General features: G+C 45.4%; 2 protein-coding genes across 2 annotated transcripts; both read right to left on the bottom strand.

The window, feature by feature from the left end:
• Positions 1–466: 466 nt before the first annotated feature.
• LOC123154225 (probable glycosyltransferase 4) lies at positions 467–2,035 on the bottom strand. Its single transcript, XM_044573001.1, has one exon. It carries the CDS (start codon positions 1,970–1,972, stop codon positions 665–667), a length of 1,308 nt encoding a protein of 435 aa, XP_044428936.1. The 5' UTR covers positions 1,973–2,035; the 3' UTR covers positions 467–664.
• Positions 2,036–4,206: 2,171 nt separating this feature from the next.
• On the bottom strand, positions 4,207–9,791 carry LOC123148963 (calcium homeostasis endoplasmic reticulum protein). Its single transcript, XM_044568499.1, has 3 exons — positions 8,819–9,791; positions 5,671–5,936; positions 4,207–5,133 (listed from the first exon to the last, which is right to left on the bottom strand). Exons 1-3 carry the CDS (start codon positions 9,733–9,735, stop codon positions 4,424–4,426), a joined length of 1,893 nt encoding a protein of 630 aa, XP_044424434.1. The 5' UTR covers positions 9,736–9,791; the 3' UTR covers positions 4,207–4,423.
• Between the last annotated feature and the right edge of the window lie 596 nt (positions 9,792–10,387).

Raw genomic sequence — 10,387 nt, 5'->3', positions numbered from 1 at the left:
GTAAATTATACTAGAAGGCAAAAATTTCGCTACTATATGTTTATTCTTGTATATTATAAAATAGTAGATTTTCTGTGCAAATGGTGTGCAAGTTTTTTTCATTGTTTGTTTTTTTTCATTTTCTTTTTTCTATAAAGGTAATACCAATGCCACTAGTTCTTTCTTTTTAGAAAACTTTATTTTTTCATTTAGCTGTATAGTTCATCATTTTGAATGGATTTATTATTATGTTATTGAAATGCAAATGGTACTTTAATTTCCATTTAATACTTTGATCTGCAACAAATTGTCTTAACTAGGTCGTTTTGTTGATCTTAATTCCACATCCTAAAGTGTATGGTGTGAAATGTTATAGAAATTTCATATGACCAATGAATTTATTTTCTGATTCCAATTAAATGATTTAGCATGATGGTTGCTCAAGATAATAAAATAAAATTTGGGTTTCAAACTTTTAATTCCCGCCTTTCCTCCTCTATTTATTTTTATAACTATGGTGTATGTATATGTGTGAAAGCAAATATACATGTTAAAGCAAAGCATACACACGCGCGCGCGATGATGATCATTGGATGTAAATCAAACGGTTCTGGTGAAAAGCGAGTGAAACGGGAAAAAAAATCTTGTCTGTAAAACATGACGTGCTTTGTGTTCTGATGTATGATCACAATGGGTTGGCGGCCCTGAACTCTGGGTGCAAGAGCCGGCCGACCTCTTCGTCGTCGGCGTCCAGCGGCCGTCCGGTATCGTTCCTGACGCGCCGCACGGCCGTGGTGCCGAGCGACTCGTGCTGGAACCCGTAGAGGCCGAGTATCTGGTCGTCGGCGAAGTTGAGCGCGCGCTCCATGCCCTCACGGCACGCCACGGCATCATAGGTCGCGCCCGGCTCCCCGCACGGCTTGCACCCGACGAAGTGCGTCACCAGCGGCCACCGGTGGTCGCCGAGCCCCGGCCGCCCCTTGCTCCGCATCTCCTCGTACCGCCCCACGATCTCCTCCCAGAACCCGTGCAGGTGGTAGGCGCTCTCCAGAAACACCTTGTCCCCCCACCTGCCGCGCTCCGTCACCAGCAGGTACACCAGCGCCGACTGGTCGTCGGCCTCCCAGGCCGCTCGGTTCGACAGCGCCGCCGCGAAGACCCTCCCGTACCGCTCGCGCACGGGGCCGCGCGGCCCCATGCGCGCCCAGGCCTCCAGGAGGTCCAGCGACCACCGGCAGTTCCGGAGCAGGAAGCTGCCGGTGTTGGCGCCGAGCCAGTTCCTGGCGCCGTACACCTCGCCATCCCAGCCGTGGAGCACCAGGTTGTGGCCCGCGTACCTGCCCCACGGCGGCTCGAACAGCATGTCCGTGAACACCGCGTCCGAGTCCACCCACCACAGCAGCTCCGCCTCCGGGTGCGCCACCATCAGCGCGCGCAGCAGCGGCAGCTTGGTCCAGAACCCCGTCATCTCGCCGTCCAGCACCGCGTTGCTGTAGAAGATGTCCAGTCCGTGCACGCGGCAGTAGTCCGCCTTGTTCTTGAACGCGCGGAGGAGCACGTGGTCGCCCTCCGCCGCCTTGCACTGGCGCGGCGACGAGCCGGTGACCATGAGCACCCGAGGCCGCCCCGGGGCGACAAAGGCCGGGAATCGAGGGTGCGCGGCCAGCCACGCCGCTCTGCGGGCGTCGTAGTCGGACACGTTCGGGCCCAGCGAGTACGGCCGGTCGCTCAGCTGGCGCAGCGGTTGCTCCTCCTCCTCGCCGGGAACAGCCTGCACCACCACGGCCTCCGGCGGCTCCTTCGAATTCGTGGCCGGAGCGTCACGGGCGCCATCGAGGCAGGCGTACTCGATGCGGATGCGCGGGAGTTCGGCCGTGAACAAGAAGAGCGCGCATGACCCGACGATGAGCAACACGATCGGAATGATGGGGACGGCGAACAGCAGCTTGCGCCGTGCTCGCCTCTCCGCCGCCACTCGCTGTTCCTCCGCCATGGACTGCTGAGGACGGAAGAGGCATGCATGCACGCGCTACAAAACGTACGCGGCTGCACCTGTTATAGCTACACCGTGGGGAATTAATCGAGGACAAGCTATGGTGGCATTTCAAATTCACTCTGCAGGTTGCGACGGTGGCATCTCGACTTCACTCGCAAGGTCGGCTGTGTTTTCGCTTACAGGAGAGGAAAAGCAACCGTTTACCAATTTGCCAACTTCCACCCTCGGCCAACCCAAGCCATATATAAAAGTAAGTTTACAAAAAAAGGAATTTACCAAGGTTTGTTCGATAAAAAATGCACATGTTCCAAAAAGAAATAATTGACCATGTTCAAACAACTATATTTGCCAATGTCCAGGGAAAATAAAATAAAATTTGCCATGGTTCTAGTAGAATTTTTTGCCATAGGCCTAGTATAAAATTTTCCATGGTAAAAAAAAATGGTCCATAAAAGTAAGTTTGTGATCGGTGTGAAATCGTGGCAGATTAACATGGTTTTGACACAAAGAAATAAATGCCATGGTCGGAATATAAAATTTGGCATGTTGATAAAAAATAAAATTTTCCAAGGTCAGAAAAAGATAAAGTTGACATGATTTAAAAAATGAAATTTTCCATCGTACATGAATTAAATTTGCCATGGTCTAAAAATAAAATGATCATGGCTGAACTAGTAAAAACTGCCATGGTCTAATTTTTTTCCATGGTCCAAAAATAAATTTTTCCGTGGTTGAAAATTTGCAATATAAAATTCGACATGTTGAAAAATAAAAGTTACTTTCCCTCAAAAAGAAAAATAAATAATTTTCCAATGTCAGAGAAAATAAAGTTGGCAAGATTTGGAAAAATAAATTTGCCATGGTATAAGTTTTTTCAACATGCATAAAATAAGAATGTAGAACACATACTAGTTTTGTTGAACATATAATAGCTGCTGCTGTATTTCACCGATAGCACAGAAGAGTAGCATTCAATGGCCCAATGCAAACAGAAGACACTCAATAAACCACATCTACAGTATTCGGACAAAGGTTGTCATTATCAGTTTTGGCCAGTTTGTAGGGAAGCACTGATTCCTAGCAAACCCCATAAACTTTAAAACCCAATCTAAAACTAATCAGTCGTATGCAAAGGCATGTACTCCCTCCGGTTCTTTTTACTCTACATATTAGAATTCTTTGAAGTCAAAATTCACAAAGTTTGACCGTATTTATATGAAAAAATATCAACATCTGCCATGCTAAAGTTATACAATATGAAACTTTAAGTCATGACACATTTATTGATATTGATTTCAGATTGTGAATGTTGGTACTTTTTAGCTATAAAGTTGATCAAACTTTACGAGGCTTGATTTTAGTCAAATCTTATATGCGAACTAAAAAGGACCGGAAGGAGTAAGAGGTTGAGCTACCCAATACTGACACAGACACGCTAAATCAGGGTCATTCCCGTATTGACATTCTCTTGGATCTTATAACCTCCTTAGTTGATGTTTCTAGTTCAAATGCACCTTGCAACACATAAATGATGGGAGTACCTTCTTTTCTACTATCAGCTAATATTTTTTCTTCAAAAGCAGAGCAAATTAAGAGAGCAAACAAAAAAAAAGCAGAATTATGTCGTAGGCCTAGTACAATTTTCTGCCATAGGCCTGGTATAAAATTTGAGATGGTAAAAGAAACGACGGTCCATGATAGTAAGCTTGCAATTGGTGTAAAATTATGGAAGATTAACATGGTTTCGACACCAAGAAATAAATTTTCCATGGTCATAATATAAAATCACGTTGAAAAAATAAATTTTCCCAAGGTAAGAATTTTTTTTATATGATTTAATTTTTTTGCCATTGTACAAAATTTGTCATGGTCTACAAAGATGGCCATTTTTTTTCTTTGCCATGGACATAATATAAAAATTAGTACATTGAAAAAATAAATTTTCCAAGGTCAGATAGATACAGCATGCATGCTTCTCTGTCTGTTGCGATCTTCTTGTGCCAACACTGCCTTCACAAGACAATGTTCTGATGAAACAACATTGAGCCTGTGTTCTGCGTCAGTGGAATACTCCTGTCAGCACCGCAGCACAAGCACACCACGGGGTAGAATTGCTGCAAATGCAATCCATGCTATGTAAATCTTGTTGGCCATACGGCTCCTACCGCAAAATGTTCCCAGGACACAAATTTTACAATTTGATTGCAAAAAAATAAAAGAAGAATAATCAAAACTGAAGGATCACATCTATGAAACAAAAATCATTTGCAACTACCAACAGGCTACTCTTCCCAAAACTAAGAAGCTGCGGTTCAAAGTTTTGCCGTGAAAAAAAGGAAAATGTTACATTGCACAATCATCTGACAATTTAGTTCTGTCTACTAAGGTACATTCTTGCAGTTACACACAGCAGGAAGAAATTGATATGGAAACGCTCGTCCGCCGTTTTCACCTCGGCGCTACTGCGCGGGAACTGATGGAAGAATGGTAGTTGCTGCTCCTCTGCTTGCGATATGACGAATACACATTGCCATACTGGTGGCTCACCTCACTCGGATCAGCAGAGGCTCCAAGGCCCAACCGTCCGCTAGACCCCGGCTTGCTATCGAACGAGCCATCAGCGCGCATCCCGGTCTCAGGGTTCACGTGCAGGCTGGCGGGGGGAGGGATGCACGCACCTCCCTTGCGGGCAGGGAGCTCCCTCTCGTAGTCATCGTAGTCACCGGGCTCGCCCTGCTTCATCGGACCTTCTGACGGGTTCTCCTCCCCGATCTCCTTGAAGAACCTCGTCACGCGCTCGAGGATCTCGGACTCAGGAATGGTCGATGGTGGGATGGTCGTGGGGATGTCGAGTGGGCTCAAGGGAGAGTATGGAACTCCACTACCGATCTGCATCTTCCGGACCATTCCTGGAATGAGCCCAGGGGGGAATAGTGGATACGGAGGTGGAGTTGGATCATTTGCATTGGCTGGTGCTGTGCTTTGAGGAAGCGCAGGGGGGAGTAAAGATGGTTGCACTGGCAAAGATCCTGGAAAAGTAGTTTGGCCGTAAACGCCGGCAGGATGTTGGTTTCCTGGAAATTGTGCAGAAGGGGCAGGTTGGGATGCCTTCTCCATCTCTGGCGGAGCAGAGGACCATTTTGAGGGCTTTGCTGATCCTGAAAAGATATCCATCAATTGTGCTTAGGTTTGCCTCCAACAAGCGAAAGATAAATGAAATGCATCATAAAAGATATTTGGTTTAGTGTAACAGCAGGCAAGTAATTTGGAGAATTTAGAGAACCCGTGTGATCAAGCATGGTCAAATTATTATTTTTAGTTATATTATGTATACAAATCTGATTGGTGAAAAAGGATTTTAGTCCAGAAAATTTCTGCCTAGATCTCAGTGGTGCAGTAACTTCGGTTATTATCTTTACTGTATAGCCTGGCAAACTGTTTACATATCTCAAAGTAACCAGCCTATAAAGTTTCAGGGCATCAACATATAACTACAACCTTTGAGTTATCAAAGCAAAAGGACAAAATGATAATAGGACTAAAATCTATAGGTTAAATACGCCAAACTTACACCAAAACCTTATAATGTAAATGCTGGTATCCTAAAGGCTAAACACAGATGAGAAAAGATGATAATAACCACCTAGACAGAACAGTATAAGCAGAGTTAGTAGAAGAGGGGGAGAGAAAAAAACCTGAGAAGGTTGAGGGATCTGGTGAAACATGTTGTGGCGCCGAAGGATATGAAATGCCTCCTTTCATCTCTCTTTCAAGGTTAGCAACGGTTTCCTGGTCATAAACTTCCTTTGAACCCCAGAATTGCAGGATTTTCTCAAGGCGAGTCTGATTTTCATCTTTATTCTGCGGATTATTATAAATCCTCACAAGCATGGAGCCCAGCACAGATTGAAAAGCAATAGCCTCATTGTCAAGGTCCTGAATATTAGCTCGTCTCTGCAAGCTGTAGGATATGGAATTGTGTTAAGAAAAGTACCATTAATACATTAAATATGCACAATTAAAGTCCAGTGTAATTTGATGGTGTGACATAATAGATTCGATTAATAAGCAGCTTAACCAGATGAAACTATTAAAAATCATAGCCAAACAGAGATTGAGTGGGACAAGCTACAGCAATACACTCTGCTATGCATCATACATGTCGGATATCATGAAACAGTAGTCCATTTTTCAATACAATTCTCATGTTGTTATTGGTATATTATTTCTTACAAGCTGATTTTGATATTGCTAATATCTCACCAAATCAATCTCATTCCATATTCTGCGAGGAAACTAATATTGAGTGGCCTTCCTAACAAATGGATAGAGGCAAAAGCTAAAGTAAAATAACTTTATGAGTGCACCACAAGTTTTCAAAGGCCTACTTAGTCTTAGCAGTAACATTTTCATCTCTAAGCGAGAAATCCCAAATAAGTCATGTCATGACACCCAGGCTATCTCCCTAATAGGAACACCATGCAAGATCTAGTGTGCCCTGATATGCGATACAGATGCCTCGATACCAAATCTTCCCAAAACAAGGATACATCAATATGCTAGTATACATATATACTTCAAATATAGTATCAAGACTCCAAGGAGTGGAGACGAGAGGAAGGAAGGGCACAACAAGATAGCGTCATCCAGTTCCTGCCAGTGACGTTCGGAGCATGCTGTTTATGTTACACGTGCTAGGAAAGGTGTTGTTCTGCGTGATTACATGCGAGAGGAATGAACAACTAGGGCTGGCTATGGTAGATAATGCATTGATTACTGGGCTTGTATTGACAGGGTGATTGCCCCTCAGTGGAGATGTATAGTATCACTTCTAAATGGAAATCATTTTGATACTTGGTGATAAGTATCATAAAGGGTATCAGTATCAAATACGAGATCTAATGTTGCTACAACAAATAAATAAAGTATCAGAGTAGCCTATAACAATCGTATCATAAAGGGTATCAGTATCAAATACAAGATCTAATGTTGCTACAACAAATAAATGAAGTATCAGGGTAGCCTATAACAATCATTTGTTTATATTTTGATCTTCTGGTCATACATTGGTCTTTTAAATGAATCAGGGTGAAGTAAGGTTATATCAAATGGCACTCATTCGGCATTTTTTAATTTTGAACAGAAAGTGGCTTTGATACTGAAAATTGGAAGGTCTTTCTTTACTGCATTTTTCTAGACAAGATTCTAAAAACATAGGAATAGTAAAAATGTAGGATTGGGATGTGGTGGCCTATTGAATCCTAAAGAAAACCAAAACACAAGAATTTGCACATATGCTCTTTGGATGCTCCACAAAGTTTTTGCAGGGGTTTGAAGAGACCGAAAGTGCATGCAACACACAAACTGACAAACTGAGAAATTCCAAAAGGTCGAACCTCTAGCTAGTACTCCTATTGATTTGGGAAAGCAATCTAAAGGGCATCTGTGAGAAAAATTCCTATGGGTTAGAATCTTATAAAATTTCATTCCATATCTGTGAGGAAACTAATACTGAGTGGCCTTCCTAACAAATGGATAGAAGCAAAAGCTAAAGTAAAATAACTTTATGAGTGCAGCACAAGTTCTCCCGAGGCCTACTTAGGCTTGGCAGTAACATTTTCATCTCTAAACGAGAAAATCCCAATTAAGTCACAGTCATGACACCCAGGATATCCCCCTAATAGGAACGACAAGTAAGATCTAGTGTGCCCTGATATGCAATACAGATGCCTCGATACTAAATCTTCCCAAAACAAGGATGCATCAATATAGTAGATACTATCAAGACTCCAAGGAGTAGAGACAAGAGGAAGGAAGGACGCAACAAGATAGCATCATCCAGTTCCTGCCAGTGACGATTGGAGCGTGATGTTTATGTTGCAGGTGCTCGGGAAGGTGTTGTTCTGCATGATTACATGTGAGAGGAAGGAAGAACTATGGCTGGTCTATGGTAGATAATGCATTGGTTATTGGGGTTAACGCTTGTATTGACAAGGTGATTGCCCCTCAGCGGAGATGCATGGTACAACTTCTAAATGGAAATCATTTTGATACTTGGTAATACATATCATAAAGGGTATCAATATCAAATACGAGATCTAATATTGGTACAACAAATAAATAAAGTATCGGAGTAGCCTATAACAGTTATTTTGTTTATATTTTTATTATCTTCATTCACTCATACATTGGTCTTCAAAATGAATCAGGGTCAGGTAAGGCCATACAAATGGCATTCATTTGACACTTTAAATTTTGAAGAGAAAGTGGCTTTGATACTAAAAAATGGGAAGGACCTTCTTTACTGCATTTTTCTAGACAATCTTTTATGGCTTCTTTGGAACGCTGGATTCTAAAAACGTAGGAATAATAAAAATGTAGGATTGGGATGTGGTGGCCTATTGAATCCTAAAGAAGACCAGAACACAAGAATTTGCACATATGCTTTTTGGATGCTCCAGAAATTTTTGCAGGGGTTTGAAGAGACGAAAAGTGCATGCAATACACAAACTGAAAATTTCCAAAAGGTCTAGCCTCTGGCTAGTACTCCTATTGATTTGGGAAAGCAATCTAAAGGGCCTCTATAAGAAAAATCCCTATGGGTTAGAATCTTATAAAACTCCTACTCCAAAGAAAAAGGGGCCCATAATAAGCTAAGATGGCAATAAGATCTGTCAATTGCAATTCACCTCCTATGTCGGTATTTCGATCGAATCAAAGTTAATGCATTTCTTAAATCAGGTTCCTACCAGCTTGGAAGTAGCTCAAATTAACTACACCTGATTGACAAGTCATAAGGCAAGCAATTGTATTCACAAAATAGATGCCGAAATGAAAACATACCCTTCAAAAAGAATATCATTCACCAGGAAAACAATGTGGAGCTGCCTCTCTGAATCCTCCAAGGCAAATACTCTCTCCCTCAGAGCTTCCGCCAGAGCCGGCGCAAATGGAGCCCTTTGCATAAACCATGTCTTGGCACCCTTTATCGACTCCTTGGTGCCATTAAGATTGGTAAGCACATCGTGCAGCTCCGCGGCGACATCCGCGGGGAGCGGCCCAGAGAGGCCCTTGAACGTCGCCCCGGTCTCATACTCCCCGTGGCCGTGGGCGCCAAAGTGCTGGTGCTGGTCGTAGAAGGGCGGGTACCCCGGCTGGTGCATCGGGGGCGGCGGCCCGTGCGCTATCGGGCCCATCGGCGGCATCATGTGCACGGAGCCCGGCGGGTAGGGCGCCATGGGGGGCCGCCCCGTGACCCAGAGCATGTACCTGTAGTAGGCGTGGCCGTCCCCGCCGAAGATGAAGGCGTAGTCCGGGTTGTCGTGCTGCTTGTCGCGGATCACGATCTCGAACTCGGGCCCGTTCTTGGCGATGTACTCGACGAGCTTGTCGATGCGCTTCTGGAGCTCCGGGTCGGCGGGGGGCGGGGCGGGGGCCGGGGGAGCGGACTCGAACGGCGGCGGGTGCATGTATGGATGAGGCGGCTGGGAGGCGTGCCCCGGCATGGCGTGGGGCGGCGGGTAGGGGGAGGGCTGCTGGTGCGGCGGGAGGTGCGGGTAGAGCTGCTGCGGCGGCGGCGGCATGGCGCGCGGGTAGGGCGCGTACTGCGGCATCGGGGCGGCGTAGGGCGGCCCGGCGTGCGGGTGGTGCGGGTACTGCGGCTGCGCCTGCGGGTGGAAGCCGTACTGCGGCGGAGGCTGCTGCTGCGCCTGCGCGTACGCCATGGCCGCCGCCGCGTAGTCCTGGGCCTGCCGGTCCATGGGGCGGCGGGATTTGGAGGCGGGGAGGGGTGGGGTGGGGTAGGGCTCGCTGCGCCGGTGGTGACGGCGGCGGAGGAGGAGGAGGGGAGAAGAGGCTTCTACCCTCTTCTGTATCTTTGGGCGAAAATTACAGAAACAGCCCTAGGCCCCTGCTGGCAGGATTTTTTACAAAAGGCCCCCGTGGAGTTCTGGATTTGTATTATTTTGCCTTCTAGTCTGCAACTACAACTCTAATTATTATTTTTTGAAGAAAGAGTATGCTCGATGTTGAGCACAAGAGAGTTGGTAAGCACCGAGACCCGTCTTTCATCCTCGCGGTCTTCTTAAACCTCAACTATCACCCACTTCACGTATCCTTTGTCTTTGCCTCTTGCCCCCTCCCCCCTCCCCCCTCCGGGGCCCTAGCTATTGCCTTACCACCCATAGACAATGGTGGTTCATCGTTTCTCCTCTATCGCCTCATTGGACGAAGTTTCTAGCATTGAGTTATCAACATGCCACATTTAGCATTGCACACCATCATTCTCTTAGCCCAGCCCACATCAAGCATCAGTGGTAGTCAGAAAGCATGCATGTTGCAATTCCATCAAAATGTGAAGCCCTTTTCAAGGATAGCACACAATTTAAATACAGCATTGATGATGCATTTGCT

This window comes from Triticum aestivum, chromosome 7A, assembly GCF_018294505.1.
Source record: "Triticum aestivum cultivar Chinese Spring chromosome 7A, IWGSC CS RefSeq v2.1, whole genome shotgun sequence".
Taxonomy (NCBI): domain Eukaryota; kingdom Viridiplantae; phylum Streptophyta; class Magnoliopsida; order Poales; family Poaceae; genus Triticum; species Triticum aestivum.
This window is presented reverse-complemented; position numbering and strand designations above follow the sequence as displayed.

Bases quoted from the DNA above. Each gene is read 5' to 3' on its own strand.
- LOC123148963 (XM_044568499.1), bottom strand. From the start codon at position 9,735: ATGGACCGGCAGGCCCAGGACTACGCGGCGGCGGCCATGGCGTACGCG. The intron at 5,937-8,818 runs GTATGTTTTCAT...CATATCCTACAG, and splicing joins AATGATATTCTTTTTGAAGG to CTTGCAGAGACGAGCTAATA. The intron at 5,134-5,670 runs GTTTTTTTCTCT...ATATCTTTTCAG, and splicing joins AGATCCCTCAACCTTCTCAG to GATCAGCAAAGCCCTCAAAA.
- LOC123154225 (XM_044573001.1), bottom strand. From the start codon at position 1,972: ATGGCGGAGGAACAGCGAGTGGCGGCGGAGAGGCGAGCACGGCGCAAG.